This window comes from Phocoena phocoena, chromosome 1, assembly GCF_963924675.1.
Source record: "Phocoena phocoena chromosome 1, mPhoPho1.1, whole genome shotgun sequence".
Taxonomy (NCBI): Eukaryota; Metazoa; Chordata; class Mammalia; order Artiodactyla; family Phocoenidae; genus Phocoena; species Phocoena phocoena.
The window spans coordinates 163,019,849-163,040,702 of record NC_089219.1 but is presented as its reverse complement, the minus strand read 5'-3'; the positions used below and the strand labels follow the sequence as shown (position 1 = coordinate 163,040,702).

Here is a 20,854-nt window from a genome sequence, read left to right as displayed (position 1 = left end):
CATGGGTTGCATACTGATGTCCTGCCTTTCATTTCTGATACTAGTAGTATCCTGTCTCTCTTTTTTTTTTTCTTTGTATTTGATTTTACAATCAAAGGTTTAAAGATATAGCAGAGAGTACAGCAGGCAAAACACAGATTAAGCATATTCTGTGCAAAAATATTTACCACAGAAAAGATGAGAAAAATTTTAAAAGAATTATAGTGTGAAGGTAATTATAAATATATGAAATAATATAAACTATATTGATAGGTAATTCCCCTTCTTTTCAAGTTCCCAAGGGAATTATTAAATTTATATAAGGTATTCAAACTTGTAAGTTTGAAAATCTGTTTGAAAGACACTTTTACTGGAAAAATATAAGTGACCAAATTGTCTCAAATCAACAATAAAATAAAGCACTGAGAAGCTACTATGTAATAACAAAGAATGTGTTACAAGAGAATTTTTTCAGATTTCAAGGAAGAGGTTATTTCTATGAGCACAGAGAAAAAAAGCAAGCTTTACTCTATTTTATATAAAATCAAGATAACCCTGAAACAAAACCTGATCAAAACACCAAATAATAAAACCAGACTTATCTCAATATATTGATACATTTAACAGCAAAAATTGTTAATAAAATGTTAACATTTGAAATTCATTGCTGTATTGAAATTCAGTTATTTATATGAGCAACTGATTCCCAGAATGTAAGAATAGTTTCATACTAGAAAACTTGTTAATATGATTTCTCTCAAAAATAGATAAGGGACCCCTTTTTTTCTTAATTAGCCTGGATAGAGGCTTATCGATTTCACTGACCTTTTTAAAGAATAAGCTTTGGTTTCAATGATTTTTCTCTATTGGTTTCCTGTTTTCAATTTGATGGATGTCTGCTCTAATTTTTATTATTTTCTTCTGTTTACTTTAGATTTAATTTGCTCTTCTCTTTCTAGTATCCTAAGGTGGAAGCTAAGATGATTAATCTTAGATCTTTCTTCTTTTCTAATATATGCATTCAATGCCACAAGTTTCCCTCTAAGCACTGCTTTCACTGTACCTGACAAATTTTGACAATTTGTGTTTTCATTTTCATTTAGTTCAAAATATTTTTAAGTTTCTCATGAGATATTTTCTTTGGCTCATGTGTTTTTTATAAGGGTGGTGCCTTAATTCCAAGTATTTTGGAATTTTCCAGCTATCTTTTTGTTACTGACATCTAGTCTAATTCCATTGTGGTCTGAGAGCAGACAATGTATGATTCCTGTTCTTTTAAATTTGTTAAGGATTTCTTAAGGTTTGTTTTATGGCCCAGAATGTGGTCTATCTTGGTGGACGTTCCATGTAAGCTTGAGAAAAATGTGTATTCTGCTGTTGTTGGGTGAAGCAGTATATAGATGTCCTTACATCCACCTGATTGATGATGGATGTTGAGTTCAACTATGTCCTTACTGATTTTTTTGCCTGCTGGATCTGTCCATTTCTGATAGAGGGGTGCTGAAGTTCCCAACTATGACAGTGAATTCATCTCTTTTTCTCTGCACTTCTGGAAGGGTTTTGCCTCATGCATTTTGATGCTATGTTGTTACACGCATACACGTTAAGTATGCTACATCTTCTTGGTGAACAGCAATGCCCTTCTTTATTTCCAAAAACTTTCCTTACTCCAAATTCCACCCTGTCTGAAATTAATATAGCTACTTCCACTTTCTTTTGATTAGTGTTATCATGGTATATCTTTCTCCATCCACTTACAGGCATACCTTGGGGATATTGTGGGTTCAGTTCCAGACTACTGCAAAAAGGTGAATATTGCAATAAAGTGCATCACATGAATTTTTTGATTTCCCAGTACACATAAAAGTTGCATTCACACTATACTCTAGTTTATTAAGTGTGCAATAGCGTTATGTCTAAAAAAATGTACACACCTTAATTTTAAAAATACTTTATTCCTAAAAATGCTAACCATCATCTGAGCCTTTAGCGAGTTGCAATCTTCTTGCAATAGTAACATCAAAGATCAATAATCACAGATCACCATAACAAATATAATAATGAAGAAATTTGAAACACTGTGAGAATTACCAAAATGTGACATAAAATCATGAAGTGAGCAAACGCTATTGGAAAAATGGTGCTGACAGACTTGCTCGATGCAGGGTGCCACAAACCTTCAATTTGTAATATCTGCAAAGTACAATATAGCAAAGCACAATAAAACAAGGTATGCCTGTACTCTTAATCTAGACACTTGGCCTCTGTATCCACGAATTCTGCATCCATGGATACAGAGGGCTGACTGTACTACACCATTTTATATAAGGGAATTGAGCGTGTGCCGATTTTGGTATCCATGGGATGTGGAGAGTGCATGGAACCAATGCCCCATGGATACTGAGGAACAACTATATGTGCCTCTATACCTAAAGTGGACTTCTTAGACAACATATAGTTAGATACTGTTTTTTGATCCAATCTGACATAATCTGTTTTGTAATTGGTATACTTAGACCATTGACATTCTAAATGATTGTTGATGTTTTTTGATTAATACCTATTGTATTTGCTACTGCTTTCTATTTATTGCTCCTTTCTTTGTATCTATTTTTGTCTTCCATACCTTTTCTGTCTTTTGCTGTTTTTTTTTTCCCCTTGTTTTTGGCCACACCATGCGGCATGTGGGATCTCAGTCCCTGACCAGGGATTGAACACATGCCCCCTGCATTTGAAGCACAGAGTCTCAACCACAGAACTGCCAGGGAAGTCCCTGTCTTCTGTGGTTTTAATTAAGCATTTTATATGATTCAATTTTCTCCCCATTCTGAGCATATCAGTTGAACTCCTTTTTTAAGTGGCCATTCTACAGTTTGCAATCTGCATTTATAACCAATCCAAGTCCAGTTTCAAATAACACTCTACCACTTTATGGATAGTGCAAGTACCATAAAATGAAATAATCCTAATTCCTGCCTCCTATCCCTTGTATAATTGCTGTCATTCATTTCAGTTACACATAAGCACACATAAGCATTTTATATATACATGTAATCAAACATAAGCATATATATAAGAATATATAATTGAATACATTGTTGCTATTATTTTGACCATTCATCTATTAGATTAAGAATAAGAAAAATAAAAGCTTTAATTTATTTTACCTTCATGTATTCCTTCTCTGATGCTTTTTCTTTCTTTATGTAGATCTGAGTTTCTGACCTATATCATTTTCCTTCTCTCTGAAGAACTTCTTTTAACATTTCTTGCATGGCAGGTTTACTTGAAACAAATTCCCTGAAATCTTTGTCTCAGGAAGTCTTTATTTGTCCTTCACTTTTCAAAGATAATTTCTCAAAGTACAAAATTCTAGGTGGGTAGGTTTTTTTTTCTCAACACTTTAAATATTTCACTCCACTCTCTTCTTGTTTGCATGAAGAGCAAAAGTCAAATGTAATTCTTACCTTATATTTTCTACAGGTAAGGTATTTTTTTATCTCTGACTGCTTTCAGGATTTTTATCTTTATCTATAATTTGAAAATGGCATGTCGAGGTGTAATTTTTTGGGTATTTACCTTATTTGGTGTTCTTTGAGCTTCCTGAATCTGTGGTTTAGTGTCTGACATTAATTTGCAGGAAATTTTCAGTCATTATTGTTCCAAATGGTTCTTCTGTTCCTTTCTCTGTTCACCTTTTAGTGTTCCCATTATATGTATGGTACAACTTTTGTAAATGTTCCACAATACTTGGATATTCTTTTCTGTTTTTTCACTTTTTTCTCTTTGCTTTTCAGTTTTGGCAGTCCTATTTTGATATCCTCAAGCTCAGAGATTCTTTCTTCAGCTGTATCCAGTGTACTAATAAGCTCATAAAGGGCATTCTTCATTCTGTTACAATATGTTTCATGTCTAGCATTTCTTTTTGGTTCTTTCTTAGAATTTACATCTCTCTGCTTACACTGCCCATTTATTTTTCCATGCTCTCTACTTTTTCATTAAAGTCCTTAGCATATCAATCACAGTTGTTTTCAATTCCTGGCCTGATAATTTCAACATCCCTGAGTCTGGTTGTGATGTTTGCTCTATTCTGTGTTTTTTGCCTTTCAGTGTGTCTTGTAATTTTTTGTTGATAGGTGAACATGATGTACTGGGTAAAAGGAACTGCTGTAAATAGGCTATTAGTAATGTGGTTGCAAGCTGTGGTGGGAGGGGAAGCGTCCTATAGTCCTAAGACTGGATATCAGTATGTTATTGAGCCTGTGCTTCTGGACTGTGAACTTAAGACAACCTTGTCAGTTTTTCTCCCCCACTTACCTGTTTGGACAGGGTGACTAGAGTGGGCTGGGGCTGAATATTTCCCTTCCCTCAAGTCAGTTAGGTCTGATAAAATCCCAGCAAGTTAGATTCTGGTTGAAGAGTTTCTCCTGAAGATAGACCTTGTTAGAAGAACAGAATGCTCTGGCACATTCAAAATTGTTACCCCTATTGTTAGTACAAGGGGATTTTTCTCTGATATTCTCTGTGAAAACCTTGTAGAGCTCCAGGATGTAAAACTGATGAAACTGTCAGGGCTCCCCAATGACGAGGCTCCCCTGGAGTTTTTATCTCTCAAACTTGTCCGCACTGAGCCTCTAGCAATTTTTCAATAACAGTTCGGGTCTCCCAACACTAGTACTGATTTCCTACAAGGGTTCCTGATCTCATAAGCTGTGATTCTCTTTATTTGCCTGTCACTCTCTCCAGTTTGGAGGACAGCAGTTGGTTCTGTGATATTACCTCCCTTACAGATCTAAGAGGAGTTGTTGATTTGTCAATTTGTTCAGCTTTTTACTTCTTGTTAGAACAAAGTGGTGACTTCTGAAGTTCTTATATACTGGATTGGAAACTGGCAGTATTCTTTGGAGTTTTTAAATATAGGATCCTGTGATCTGCAAATAGAGATAGTTTTACTTCTTCTTTTCCAGTTTGGATGCCTTCTATTTCCTTTTCTTATCTAATTCCTCTGGCTAGAACCACCAGCATAAGGTTAATTGCAGTGGTGAAAATGGGCATCCTTGTCTCATTCCTAAACTCAGGGAAAATATTTCGAGTCATTCACCATTGAGTATGATGTTAGCTGTGGGTTATTCATAAATGCCTTTGATCATGTTGAGTATATTCCCTTCTATTCCTAGTTTTCTGAGAGTTTTTATCATGAAAGGATGTTGAATTTTGTGAAATGACTTATGTGCATCAATTAAGATGATCATGCAGTTCCCGCCTCCCTTTGGTTCTTTCAATGTGATGTATTACATTGATTTATTTTCTTACATTCAACCACCCTTGCATTCCTGGGATAAACCCCACTTTGCCATGGTTTATAATCCTTTTAATATGGTTTTGGATTTGGTTTGCTGGTGTTTTGTTGAGAATTCATATGTCTATATTCGTTAGGAATACTGGTCTGTAAATTTCTTTTCTTGTGATATTATTCATATGGCTTTGGTATTATGGCAATGCTGGCCTATGGAATGAGTTAGGAAGTGTTCCCTATTCTTGTATTCTGTGGAAGAGTTTAAGAAGAATTGGTGTTAATTCTTCCTTAAAAGTTTGGTTCAGTTCACTAGTGAAGCTATCCGGTCCTGGGCTTTTCTTTGTCAGGAGGTTTCTTATTACCAATTCAATCTCTTTGCCTGTTGTAAGTCTGTTGAGACTTTCTATTTTGCCTTGCATTTAGGTAATTTGTGTGCTTCTCGATCTGTCCATTTCATCTAGATTATTTACTTTGTTGGCATAGAGTTGTTCATAGTATTCTCTTATAATCCTTTTGATTTCTGATGACAGGTATTAATATCCACTTTCATTTCTGATGTTACTTATTTGCTTCCTCCCTTCCTCCCTCTCTCTGTCAGTCTAGCTAAAGGTTTGTCAATTTTGTTGATCTCTCAAAGAATGAACTTTGGTTTCATTCCCTTTATTATTATTATTCTGTTCTCATTTTATTGAACACTGCTCTAATCCTTATTATTTCCTTCCATCTGCTAGCTTTGTTTCCTTTGCTCTTCTTTTTCTAGTTCTGTAACACATAAAGTTAGGTATTTCCTAATTTCCCTTGTGATTTCTTCATTGACCCACTGGTTGGTTAAGACCGTCTTATTTCATTTCCACATATTTTTTTAACATTCCAGTTTTCCTTATGCTATTGATTTCTAGCTTCACTCCATTGTGATTGGAGTGGATACTTTGTGTGATCTCAATCTTTTTACATTTATTGAGATTTATTTTGTGGCCTAACATCTGGTCTATCCTGGAGAATGTATCAATTGCACTTGAAAAGAATATGTATTCTGCTGTTGTTGGGTGGAGAGTTCTATATATGTATCTGTTAGTTCTAGTTGGTTATACTGTTGATCAAGACATCTATATGCTTATTTATCTTCTGTCTATATGTTCTATCCATTTTTGGAAGTGGGGTATTAAAGTTTCTAACTTTTATTCAAGAACTTTTTTTCTCTTCAATTCTATTGAAGAGTATTCTTAATGAAGTAAAGATTCCTACAACCTTTTAAAGGGCCAAAATAAGTTTCAAAATTTACATGTGTATACCTTTAAAGCAAGAAATTCCAGTTTTAGAAAATATCTTAAAGAAATGGTAGCATGATAATAATAATAGCTAACAGTTATTGAGCCTTTACTTTGTGCCAGGCCATGGGCTAAGCATTTTAAATGCATTAACTAATTTATTGGGTAGTTTTATTATTATCCCAAATTTCCCAAATCTGTAAATGATACAAGAGATGATGAGTGTCTGACATGTAGGTAAACACATGTGACTCAGAGTTTTCAATGAGCAGTGTTTGTTACAGAAAAAAATAAAAATCAAACTAGTGGACAGAATGGTACTAAGAATTAGAAAACTTGGGTTTAAACTGTACTCTATCATTTAAGACTATAAAATCCTAAACTCATCTGAGTTTCGCTTTCCTCAAATGCAAATAATCTCTAAGATTTCCTCCAGTTTGCACTTTGTGATTCTTGTGCTTACCAAAATCACCTAAGATAGTGCTGGAAACAAAGTAGTCCCTGACTGAAAGTTATTTGAGACGGTAATGTAATGACTTCTATACACTAATCTTGCTCTAGAAGCATAGGCTATTTATAGAAGAAACATAACTATTTTGGAAAGCTAACCAAGACTGTGCAATCATGATCAATCAAAACAAAACAAATAATATACCAGTCTATGTTTTCAATAAGCTACGTCACAGTTTAGGTGGGGAGACATTTTGTGAATAAATAATTATAATAAGAGCTATTGTAAAGTTATTAACAAAACTCCATAGCAGCAGAGAATAAGGAATATTTAGACTTCCTGAGATGACAATTCAACTTCATTCTTATATTTGCTGGATGAATAAGATACTAGACTAGGCACACAAGGAGTGTGTGGAGGTGGTGGCTGGCAGAGGAATTGGGATACGCAAAGGGTAGAGTCAAGAAAAGGCAGACATCAGATTATAATTTAGTGTTATAGAAATACGATGTCAATTAATCCTAATTCTCTCACTTTGACATATATAATATTATTATTATAGCTAATAGTTACTGACCACTTATGATGTGGCAGCTTAAATACATGTATATGTACTCCTTACATGAAACCAATGAGATAGGGTTTTACAAATGAGAAATTAAGGTCCAAAGAGATTAAATGTTTTGTCCAGCGTTACACAGCTGGTAACTGATGAGGCTGGGCTTTAAAAGCAGATAGTCCAACACTAGAGCTGGCGCAAAGATTTCCCTTGCTAAGCACTTCTGCTGAGATGTTTAAATCCAGGCCAATTATCATCTCATCCCACTTAACAGAAGTATCTGCAAAGCTACCTCTGAGCTTCTCCTAAGTCACTTAACAAGACAGAGGATCTGGACATCTAACCCTGCCTCCCATGAGATTACCAATATATCTTGTCAAGGTATGCAGCCCTTCATAAATTTTTTTTTTTTTTTTTGCGTTACACCGGCCTCTCACTGTTGTGGCCTCTCCTGTTGCGGAGCACACGCTCCGGATGCACAGGCTCAGCGGCCATGGCTCACGGGCCCAGCCGCTCCGCGGCATTTGGGATCTTACCGGACTGGGGCACGAACCCGTGTTCCCCTGCATCGGCGGGCGGACTCCCAACCACTGTGCCACCAGGGAAGCCCCCTTCATAAATATTTTAACTCCTTCCTGAAAGATTTCTTCTCCCCACTAAATACAGCCTTCCCTTTCCTTACAGCATGATTAAGAAGTCTATACCAGCTTCCTATTGATAAGAATGAGAATTAAGAATACTATGTTTGAAGGATAGTTAGTTTTTACTCTACACCAAAAAGAGAACATAACATAGTCCTGTTAAGCAGAAAGAGGAGAAAATTAATTCAACTTCATAAATATGAAATCAAACGATACCTTCAGTCCCTCTAATTCATTTTGCAGTTGCTTAGAATAGTGCTCGCTCTGTTCGCGCAATTTCCTGTCTTTAGATGCTTCAGCAGCTACAGCTTCTGTACGAACTTCCAGCTTTAAAATAAAATGAAAAAAGCAGATTTCATGGTTATAATTGTTTCTCCAATAAAATGTCTCCCCATGGGAATTTACCTTGCAATAGATAGATAACTCAAATGTTGAAATTCATATTAAATATTATTACCAAACTAAAAAAAAAACTCTTCAAAAATTAAAGAATGAAATATATATTACTTCACTAGTCTGAAAAAGCAGCTTTAATCACTACCCCATGGGCACTACAAATTTGCCTGACTACTAACCTCTTTTTTGGCTCTTTCTGTTCTGCGCAGTTCTTGCCTTAAGCTTTCAACTTTTTGCATCACCAGGTCCACCTCTTCTTCCTTATCTCGGACATGGCGAGCAAGTTTCTGTTTTTGGGTGTGCAATTCTGTTAGCCGCTCATTGATCTCCATGAATTCCTGCATGGCCAGTTTCCTCTGACAGTGTGCGTCTTTCAGCTCTTTGGATTGGTTTTTTAATCGCTCACTAGCCTGGACTAGTTCCTACAGTTTCGTAAAAAGAATATAAGTTACCAATTCTGCACCCTAGGGACCAAATTTGGCCATCAAAATATTTATCATGAAGTCAAGAAGAGCCAAAATAATTCACCTCAGAACAAAATTAAAAGAAATGAACTACTTTTGAACAGATACTAGGAGCATGGTGCTCTGTTCATATTCTCAATTCCTTATGCTAACATGCTAACTGCAAAGGAACAACAGATTTAACCTTCCAGTACCTTAGTTTCAATAAATAAATAAACAAATAAAGGTATAGGAATACAAGATACAATGGTAAACATAAAGATTTTGTGAAATTTAATGGATATCTGTGAGATTTTTAAAAATTATATCAAATGATTACAAATGATAAAAACAAGGGCTGTATTTGATGTGGAGACTAACTCTTGGGCCAGCAGCAAAGAGAAAAGCTAATTAAAGTGAGAAACTTAGAAGGAGCTGAAGTAGACTTGGGTCAGTAGAACCACCTGCCTCCCAGCAAAAGGAAATGCAAACCTTCTTTGAGGAAGAGTCTCAATGATATCTTTTTTTTTTTTTTAAGAGCATACACATATAAGTTCACAACCATAGATTTCCCAAACACCCAAAGGACAAACAACCACAAGCAAACATTACAAACAATAAACCCCAATAAAAATAAACCCCAATGGTATTTGGATATTAGAACTATCAGATACTGATAAGATTGCTATACATGAAATGTTTGAAGAAATAAAAGGAAATCATAAAAATAGGAAAATGACAAAAGACTATTTAAAATGATGAGGCAAAAAGACTACGAAAAACTGTTCATAAAACATTGTATAGAGCATTCAGAAATGAAAAAATGTAAGTATTAACATTAAAAACATGAATCCGCCAATATAGAAAGCTCTACATTTATGAAGAAAAATAAGAAGAAACTCAAACCCAGAAACTTTAAAAAATAAAGTATATAACATTAAATAAAAATTTAAAAAAATCAGAGGGAAAAAACACAAATCACCTATTCCCCATCCTCAAAAAGGAAAAAAAAAAGATAATTAGAGCAGACATCTAAGAAGTAACAATAGTAACAGGAGGACATATTTTTTAAGAGATAATAATTAAAATTGTACACACAGAAAAATTACTTTTGAAGTATGAGGCTACTTTTGAAGTATGAGGCTAAAAAATAATGAGATTCTTACAAACACAAATTGACAGAGCTTACCACAACCAGATCTGAACTTAAAGGAACCTTTAAATATTTATTTCAGGAAAATGAAAAATGATTTTAGAAGGAAGGTCTAATGAAAGAGAAGTGGAGGGCTAAGAAATTGGTAAACATAAATATGAATGTAAGCAAACTTGTATATAAGATTGTATTATTGTCTCATTTGTACAGTAAACAAAAAGGGCATGACTAACATATTGGCCCAAAAAAGCACAGTAGTTGGGAAGAAGCAATAGAGTTAAAGGTCCTCAAAGTGTTTGGGAGCAACAGTTTAAGATACTGCGTTGGCCAAAAGGTTCATTCGGTTTTTCCCGTAAGACGGCTCTAGTAGCGCTTAGCTGTCTTTAACCTCATTCGAAACAATTTTGTTAGATTTTCTTGTGACACCTGTCACAACAGTATACATTAAAAAAAAAACTTATCAAAACTGGTGAATTTTTGTGTAGCCATTTTAATACTTAAGATGGAAGAAAAAAGCAACATTTTCAGCATATTATGTTTTATTACTTCAAGAAAGGTAAAAACTCAACTGAAACACAAAAGGAAGATTTGTGCAGTGTATGGAGAAGGTGCTGTGATTGACTGAATGTGTCAAAAGTGGTTTGCGAGGTTTCATGCTGGAGATTTCTTGCTGGACGATGCTCCACAGTCAGGTAGACCAGTTGAAGTTGATAGTGATCAAATCGAGACATTAACTGAGAACAATCAATGTTATATCACACAGGAGACAGTCGACATACTCAAAATATCCAAATCAAGCACTGAAAATCATTTGCACCAGCTTGGCTATATCCATCGCTTTGATGTTTGTGTTCAACATAAGTTAAGCGAAAAAAACCCTCCTGACCGTATTTCTGCCTGTGATTCTCTACTTAAACGTAACGAAAACATACCGTTTTTAAAGCAAATTGTGATGGGTGATGAAAAGTGGATACTGTACAACAATGCGGAAAAGAAGAGATCGTGGGGCAAGTGAAATGAACCACCACCAACCACACCAAAGGATGGGCTTCATCCAAAGAAGATGATGTTGTGTATATGGTGGGATTGGAAGGGAGTCCTCTATTATGAGCTCCTTCCGGAAAACCAAACAATTAACTCCAACAAGTACTGCTCCCATTAGACCAACTGAAAGCAGCACTCAACAAAAGCATCTGGAATTAGTCAACAGAAACCGCATAACCTTCCATCAGGGTAACACAAGACTGCGTGTTTCTTTGATGACCAGGCAAAAACTGTTACAGCTTGGCTGGGTAGTCTAATTCATCTGCCGTATTCACCAGACATTGCACCTTCAGATTTCCATTTATCTCAGTCTTCACAAAATTCTCTTAACGGAAAAAATTTCAGTTCCCTGGAAGACTGTAAAAGGCACCCGGAACAGTTCTTTGCCCAAAAAGATAAAAAGTTTTGGAAGATGAAATTATGAAGTTGCCTGAAAAGTGGCAGAAGGTAGTGGGACAAAAGGTTGAATACGTTGTTCAATAAAGTTCTTGGTGAAAATGAAAAATAAGTCTTTTATTTTTACTTTAAAACCGAAGGCACTTTTTGGCCAACCCAATATTAAATTTAAAAAAAAGATATTAAATTTAGACTTTGTTAAATATGCACGATAAAATTCAATACTACTAGAAACTGCTAGAATGAGTAGTGAGCAAAATGAGAACAAGAAAACAAAAACCTCAATTAAAAATCAAGAAAAATATTTTCAGGATGAAAAGAATTCTGGAGATTGGTTTCACAACAATGTGATGTACCTTACACTACTCAATTATACACATAAAAATGATTAGGATAGAAATTTTATGTTACATATATTTTGCCACAATTTAAAAAAAGAGCAAACTCAGCCATAAAAAGAATGAAATAATGCCATTTGTAGCAACATGGGTGGACCCAGAGACTGTCATACTAAGCGAAGTAAGTCAGACAGAGAAGGACATATGTCATATGATACTGCTTATATTTGGGATCTAAAAAAAAATGGTACAAATGCACTTATTTACAAAACAGAAACAGAGTTACAGATGTAGAAAACAATCTTATGGTTACCAGCGGGGAAGTGGGGAGGGATAAGTGGGAGATTGCGATTGACATACACACACTACTATATATAAAATAGAAAACTAATAAGGACCTACTGTATAGCACAGGGAACTCTGGTCAATACTCTCTAATGATCTATATGGGAAAAGAATCTAAAAAAGAGTGGATATGTGTATACGTACAACTGATTCACTTTGCTGTATAGCACTAAGTAATGCAACATTGTAAATCAACTTTACTCCAATTTAAAAAAAAAAAAGAGTGAGAAAGGGGATAATGATAAGCACAGAAAATGCATGACAAACAGAAAACAAAAAGTGGTAGAAACATGTCCATATAGATTAGTAATCAAAATAAGTATAAAAGGAGTAAGTTCACCAGTTAAATGCAGTTTGTTATACCAAATTATGAAACAAAATCTAGACTTAAATAGAAAAAGCATCATTATAGCAACAATAAAATTCTATTCACTAGAAAGAAATTCCACTCTAAGTTTTTGTGCATTCCATAAGATAGACTCAAAATACATTAGAAAAAAAACTGCTAGAACTTCACAGAAAAACTGGTGAATACATCATCATGAGAAAATCCAATTTCTCAATCATTAATAGATAAACCAAGCAGTTAAAAAAATAGTGAATATAAAGAAGATTTGAAAAGCTCAATTAATAACCTTCATGTATATTTAGAAGCTTGCATCCAACACCGGGAAACACATTCTTCTTAAGCATATATTGAATATTTAAAAATGAAAAGGTCTAGATCATGCCGTAATTCTCAGTAGATTTCAAAGAACAGATATCATACAGATCAAATTCTTTAATAATATTACCGTTAAAATAGAAATAAAAAATAACAAGGCTAAATTCCATAATAACTCACAGATCAAGGAGAAAAATCATAAAAGGTATTAAAATATTTAGAACTAAAAAAATTTTAAATACAGAAAACAATAAAAATGTTTAGTAAAGACTAAAACTTGGGGATGCGGTAAAAGGTATTGTATATACATTGGGGGAAATTTATAGCCTGAAATACTTACACTGAAACTAAAAAAAAGTTGAAATTCAATGAAATTCCACATAAAAAGTTAAGAGAGAACAACGTATTAACCACTTCCGCCAATATGAGATGATAATAAAGAACATAAATTAATGAAAAGGAAACATGAGAATAATGAAGATCAACAAAGCCAAAAGCTTGTTCTTTGATCTCACTAAATATCTGGTGAGGTCAAACAAGGGAACAAGAATAAATGCACAAAGAAATAATATGAAGAAAGAAGGCGAGGTTATAACTACTCTAGGAGAAATCAAAAAAGGTAAAAGGATGCAATGAAAAATTTTATGCCAGTAAATTTTTCAACTTAAGAAATGAACAAATTCCTATAAAAATAAATTTAGCAAAACTGTTTCAAGAAGAAATAGAATGCCTGAATAGTCCTATAACAATTAAAGTAACTAAACCAATAGCTAAAAAAAATTCCCCATCCCCCCAAGTGGGAAAAAAAAATCTCCAGACTCAGATGGTTTTACAGATGATTCCTCCAATGTGTTTCAAGGAACAAAACATTCTTCTTTTACAAACTTCTCTAGAGAACAGAAAAAGATGCAGTGCTACTCAGCTAACTCTATAAGACCAGTATAATCTTGATACCAAAGGAAAAAAAAAAAAAGAAAAAAAAAGCCAATCTCATTGAAGAAAACAAAAAGTCCTAAAAAACCCCAAAGACATTAGCAAATCAGGTCAGTGATATATAAAGTGGGTAAACATGAACTCTGGAACTCAACTCCCTGTGTTGAAATTCCAGTTCCCCCACTTTCTAGCCCTATGATCTTGAGCAAATGTATCTAACTTCTCTGTGTGGGATCTCATCATTTATAAAATAAAAACACTACTACCACTGCTGCTGCTGCTGCTGCTGCTACTACTACTAATACGTAAATCACAGGGTTCTTTAAAAGATTAAATGAGCTAATAAATGTAAAGCACTTAAAACAGTACTATTAGAACAGATGCAACATAACTGTTACCTATATTACCATATTAATATTTAGGAGACAATACATGGGCAATTCAGTTTTAACCCAGAAAAGTAAAAATGGTTTAATGTTAGAAAAAGTTTATAAATGTAAGTCATCAAACCAATTTATTTTTATTTATTTTTGGCTGAGTTGGGTCTTTGTTGCTGCGCCCGGGCTTTCTCTAGTTGAAGCGAGTGGGGGATACTCTTCATGGAGGTGCATGGGCTTCTCATTGCGGTGGCTTCTCTTGTTGCGGAGCATGGGCTCTAGGCGCACGGGCTTCAGTAGTTGTGGCACACGGGCTCTAGAGCACAGGCTCAGCAGTTGTGGCACAGGGGCTAAGGTGCTCCGCGGCATGTGGGATCTTCCCGGGCCAGGGCTCGAACCCGTGTCCACTGCATTGGCAGGCAGATTCTTAACCACTGCGCCACCACAGAAGCCCCAGACCAATTTATTAAAGGAGAACAATCATATAATTCCATCAATAGATATTAACAAATTTCTAGAAATTTGTTGCAATACTGTGCAAAAAAAGCACATTTAATAAAGTCAATACCCATTTTTGATAAAAATGATTAGCAAAATAGGAATAGAAGATAATTTTCTTAACCTGATAAAAAGTATTTACCAAAAACTGACAGAAAACATTATTATTTTCTTAGAAATCAGGAATAAGATAGGGATGCCTGCTATCATCACTTCTATTGAATGTTTTTGAGGTCCTAGCTTATACAGTAAGACAAGGAAAGAAAGTAAAAAAAAAAAAAAAATCAAAAGACAAAGAAAAAAAACTGTCATTATTTCATAAAACCTCAAAGAATCTCAAATATATTATTACAATTAATAAGAGTTTAGCAATGTTCCTAGAACAGAATCAGTAAGAAAGTATAATTTTCAAGGTACCATTTAAAATATGAAAACTTACAATCATAAATTTAAGGAAAGGCAAACAAGACCTGTACAGAATTTTATGGAGAAACATTTTAAAATACTCTAACGATACAGTGTGACATACCATGTTTGTGGATAAAAAGACTGTGGGACTGCAGAGAAAATAACTTTATGTTTTTGTACAGTTAGGCCTTTCTAAGCAAATTTTACTGAAACTTGGAACATGAGTTAAAAGCAAGCCTTGTAAAGTAATTTATGACTAATTTAGATACGTAGTGAGAAAACTCCAAAGAGATTTAACTCCTGGACTTATGTGTTTACATTTCAAGGAGGGTTGGAGAGAGAGATAAGAGCTTGTACCAAGGAGAAAATCTCTTTATAGAGCTGGAGACTTGGACACATCTTTCCACCGGAGTGACTTATTTATATTCCAAAGAGTCCTAGATCCTTCTCTTAAGGTTTCCAAGGAGACCCGCAGAAAGGTGGGTAGAGATAGAGGGGAAGCAGGAAGCATCTGCCTCTCTCCTCTATGTAAACACCCTGATTCACTATTTCGGGGCTCTTTCTCTACCATACAGTCTCCATATGTGTAGGGTTTTATCCAACCAGCTCTCATTGTGTTGCCCTAAAGGGTGAGAACGGGCATACAGGAAAGCCACCTGGTTTATGTCTTGTTTTGCTTTTCTGACTGTAAATCGTAATAATCTTTCCTTGCTCTTGAAATCTTGTGTGCATTTAGAATGATATTAATAAACATGGATAAGCACGTAAAGACTCAATGTTATAATGATGTCAATTCTCTTGAAATTGCTCTATGGATTTAACGCAATTTTAATCAAAATCCCATCACAGTTTTCAAGGAATAGAGTTGAGATATAGACCCATGCATAAATGGAAATTTAATATATGACAGAGGTGACACTGCACATCACTAAGGGAAGGAGGGCCTATTTAGTAAATGAACAACTGGCTAGCCATATGGGAAAAAGTGAAATTGGATCCTTATATGATACACAAAAATAAATTTCTGATGCATTAAAAATTTAAATATGAAAACCAAACTTAAAAACTTCAAGATAAAAATTTAGGAGAATTGTTTTTTACCTCAGATTTCTTACATAAGCCAGCAAATGCAATAATCATAAAAATGAAGATTGATAAATTTGACTACATTAAGACTAAAAACTTTTGTTAGTCAAAAGCTCCCATAAACAAAATGAAAAGACAAGCCACCACCTGGGAGATATCTGTAACATACATAATCGATAAAAGATTAGCATGTCCAGAAAATTCTTACAAACCAATAAGGAAAAGACAAACAACCCAACAGAAAAATGTATAAAGTATATCAAGAAGCATTTCACAAAAGAAGAAATATAAATGATAAATGGACATGTGTGAGGATACTCAGCCTCATTAGTAATTAGAGAATGCAGATTAAGACCATACTAAAACATCATTTTAGACCTAAAATGTCAACTTAGATTAGGTTGGCCAAAAATAATATATCTAGTAATATAAAGTACTGTTGAATATAAAAACTCCTGTACACTATCGGTAGGAGTATAAACTGGTAGAAGCAGTGGAAAATGATTTGACATCATCATAAAAAATACAATATTTCCATCGCGTATGACCCAATTATTCTATTCGTGTTTGTGTGTGTGTGTGTGTGTGTGTGTGTGTGTGTGTGTGTGTCTGGATATATGTTCAAGAATAATCATAGCAGCATCACGTATAGTAGCTATTAATTATAAGCAACCTAAATGTCTGCAAACAAAAAATTAGATAAGTAAATTGTGGGTGCTGACATAATGGTGTATTTTATAGCAACTAAATAAATGATCAACAGCTATACAGACAAATCTTAGAAACAACGTTGAGTGAAAAAAGCAAATTGCAAAAGATTGCATATACCATTTTACAAAGCTCAAAAAAAGCCAACACTAATATACTGTTTAGAGATACACTAATATGTGATAAAATTTTTTTAAGTAAGGGAATGATTAACATAAAATTCAGAACAGTGATTACCATTGTCAGGGAAGTGATGAGAAAGGAATAGGAAATGACTACCCAGGGCTATGTCACAAAATAGGTAACGCTCTATTTCTTAAGTTGGATGTTTGGTTCATTTTATTATTTGCGTCAAAACTTATATAATGGTACATTTATTTTTTATATGCATCAAATGAAAAAAATCTTGAAAAGAATATCTGCTGCCTGTAGGATATCAGGCAAATCATTTAAAATTCTTTATCAATATGATGTGTTTCATTTCAGTACTACTCTCTTCTCAAAATATACTGAAAGGATTTTTAATATTAAAACTTATTAAAAATTGGCCAAGTACCTGTTACTATAAATCTAGATATCAGATGCTCATCCTTATTATGTTAACCAAGTTTGGCTGAGTAATCCTACCTTTAAATACATAATAGTAACTATTAATATAATATTATTAAAACAAATAGGATGTCTGTTATAAATTCCAAATATTAGTAAATTGACCATGAATATAAATGAATCTATACAAAACACTGCTTGAAAGTGCATCAAGAAAAAAGTAAAAATATACTAATCTAATTCACTTTGACCTTCATAGCTTTCTGTTAATATTTTTGATTAGCTTCATTGGCAAAAGGTTATTTGTTTTATTTTTAATTACCTCCATTTCTTTATAGGCAGCAAGACTTATAAGTCTTCCCCAGAAGGACTTCATCCGTTTTATCAATGAATTATATACAACATCATTGAATACAATTTATACTATGCCATAAACCACTCATTTCTTTTTTGCATTGGCTAGTATTAATTCCAACATTCTAAAATTTGTTAATGAAAGGCAAAGTACACACAGCATATCATTTATGTGAAGTATTTTTCTCTAATGCTCGATTATTATATATCCTATGGACTGTGTTACTGTGTCCTAGCTATTAACAAATTTTGTTGATGTTTATAGTAATATTTACATGTTCACAAAGTTCTTACGAAAGTAACTTCAGTTTATTCATCCATGCTTTGAAAGATAAACTGACATCTAAAAAAATGATTAAAGAATTAAAGAAATTTTCTATCATAATCTTTAAAGAATGTTCATATTAGCAAGTCACAATGAAAATATGCCTGTATTTTTCATTCTTCCATAGACACTAAACAATTTTTACTATTCTCTCACTTCTTCATAATATTTCTTTTTCAATAACATTTACTTTTAATCAAGTCCTTTGATTATTAACTCTCCAAAAGAACAAAAGATTCTGAACTTTGAAGCCTCGAAAATTTAGAAGTTTCTTCATAACTAGCCATTCATCAAATGTCATACACCAAAATAATTCTTAAATTTTTAAACCATCTCTTTACAGACTAAGTATACTATATATTATTGTAAGTCCTTATGAATGCTTTCAGTATACAAATTAAACAAGATTAAGAATTCAGAAAAGGCTTTAACAATCTATCTATGTATTTTTACCTTATTTAATTCTTCCCTTTCTTGCTGTAATGTTTTGATTTGTTTTTCATAAGCCTTGATTTGTCTAAAAGCATCATCTAGTTCTCGCCTCACAGAATTAGCTTCTTCAAGTTGCTGTTCCAAGTGACTTGATTCTAAAAACAGGAAACAATGTTTCTTTTACTATTTGCATAAAAGTAAATACTCAAAACCAAGGTTTAAAGCAACTAAATTTTAAAAAATAAAGTATTTTGAAATTGGTATTCAGCTTATCAACACCACATGCCACTGACTCATGAAAATTAAGTGCTTATCAGTTCACTGTAAAGATGGTTTATAGGTAATGCCAGGACGAAGAACAAATTTTAAGTGCAAACTTTTGCACAGAATTTATGTGCAAAAATGCCTTCATATCTATTAGAAAAAAAGACCATAATTCCAAAAAACAGTATCTTCAGAACCAATTGAAAACTTAAAACTAACAAAAAAGAACACGACCAATCAAACAAAATAGATAAGTTTTCCTCTACTGTTAGTTAGCATTCTTCTGCTGATATTACTCAAATTATTGTATGATGATGGTTTTGCTTGTAACGTTGTGGTTCCAGATCACCCCGCCTGGTTTCACTAGTGGTGATTTGAAGAATAAACTCTGATTTCTAAAAGCAAATATTTGAAATAGGCTCAGGGAGTTGAGTAACTTGCCTAAGGTCACATCGCTAAATGAGTATCAGAGCTAACTACAGCCCACCAGTCTTACAACAACCTCTCCAACTTAAAAAGTAATGTAATCAAGTGATGTATAACATTATAAGTTCAGAAGAGTTATTATAAAATAAAATAAAATTATTAATCTTAACATATGCTTAAATAAAATTTAATAAATTGGTATGAAATATCCCTGGCATCAAAAGTAAATTAGCAAATTAAAGAACTGAAGCCAGTGAAAACAGAGAAATCTAAACACATTCATTGTTAATTTTGTTCTGGATATTTTCTATTCTTTACAGCCTTGTTACTCTGCGTGTCATCCCCAGAGAAGTAGCATTAGCATCCTCTGGGAGCTTGTCAGAAATGCAGATCCTCAGGCCCCACCCCAGACCTAATGAATCAGAATCTATATTTTAACAAGATCCTCAGGTGGCTCATTCGCAAATTAAAGGCTGGGAACAAATGCACAGAGTATTGCACACTGTTGAGTTTGATCCTTTCAATAAATGAAGAAGTGTTTATAATACATTAGTTCTATTGAAAAGAGCATTTCATTTGTATAGACAAGTCCTGTAGTCAAGAAGTAACTTAAATGTATCCATGTATTACACACTAACTGGTTCTAGATTCCTTAAATAAAATAATTTACTAATATTCAGTGCCCTAAACTTACAGATTTATTAAAAGCTTATCTATATTAGGTATTAGTTTTTAGCAATTTTGAAAATATCTGCAAAGTTGCATTTAATTAGTTTTCATTTTGTCTTAATAGTATGTATTAAGTGTTTTCCTTGAAGAACAATAAAAAATATCAATGGATGTTTAATCTTAAGGATCACAAGGTATTTAGTCTTATATTCAGAAAATTACATCTTACCATTTTCTCAAATTTCAGCATTTCATGTGGGAATTTTTCTGTTTATACTAACTTCTTTTAAACATCTTAAAAATTTTTTGTTGTTATTTTAACTTTTCAGCATCTTCAGGATTTCAATGATTTGTAAAGTAGGTATAATTTAGTTTGTTATTTCTAATAACTTGGAGTCAAAATTTAGTATGTGACACAGCTGACTGCTATCATTTCTGGGGTCATTTTAAACAAATTTTATGGCTAAGGTATATCAATCTAGAGTAGTAAGTAACATGGTACATTTAGTAATGCCTTCTGAGAATGCTCACTTCCTTTCTTCTACTTTGGAAAGTTCTTCCCTAGCATGTTAAAATTTTTTGCAAATTATTGAGTCATCCATTTATCTAAACTGCTCTGTTAGAAACAAAAAAAGTATCAATATTTCATAAAATGTCTGCATCATATAAAGTTTACATCAAAATGTATTACACGTGATAGCTTCAACAGTCTTTAAGAATGTTTTTATTGTTTTATTTCAATATAGGTTAAATTTTAGTTTTATCCCAGCCATTTCATGTTGGCAGCTTTGCCATGGAGTTGTTAAGTAGATAATACAAAATACATGTCAGATTTTCATGACTCATATTTCA

The 20,854-nt window shown here is 33.5% G+C and overlaps 1 protein-coding gene across 7 annotated transcripts in view; it reads right to left on the bottom strand.

The window, feature by feature from the left end:
- Positions 1-20,854, bottom strand: part of CDC42BPA (CDC42 binding protein kinase alpha) — a 323,215-nt gene that overhangs the window by 101,360 nt on the left and 201,001 nt on the right. For 6 of the 7 annotated variants that reach the window (XM_065875747.1, XM_065875718.1, XM_065875737.1 and 3 more), the window contains exons 12-14: positions 18,665-18,798; positions 8,770-9,012; positions 8,411-8,521 (exon numbers count right to left, since the gene is read on the bottom strand). In XM_065875747.1, coding sequence (XP_065731819.1) covers positions 8,411-8,521; positions 8,770-9,012; positions 18,665-18,798 — 488 coding nt within the window. The remainder of the gene's footprint in view (positions 1-8,410; positions 8,522-8,769; positions 9,013-18,664; positions 18,799-20,854) is intronic. The other variant, XM_065875774.1, reaches the window with a different exon arrangement.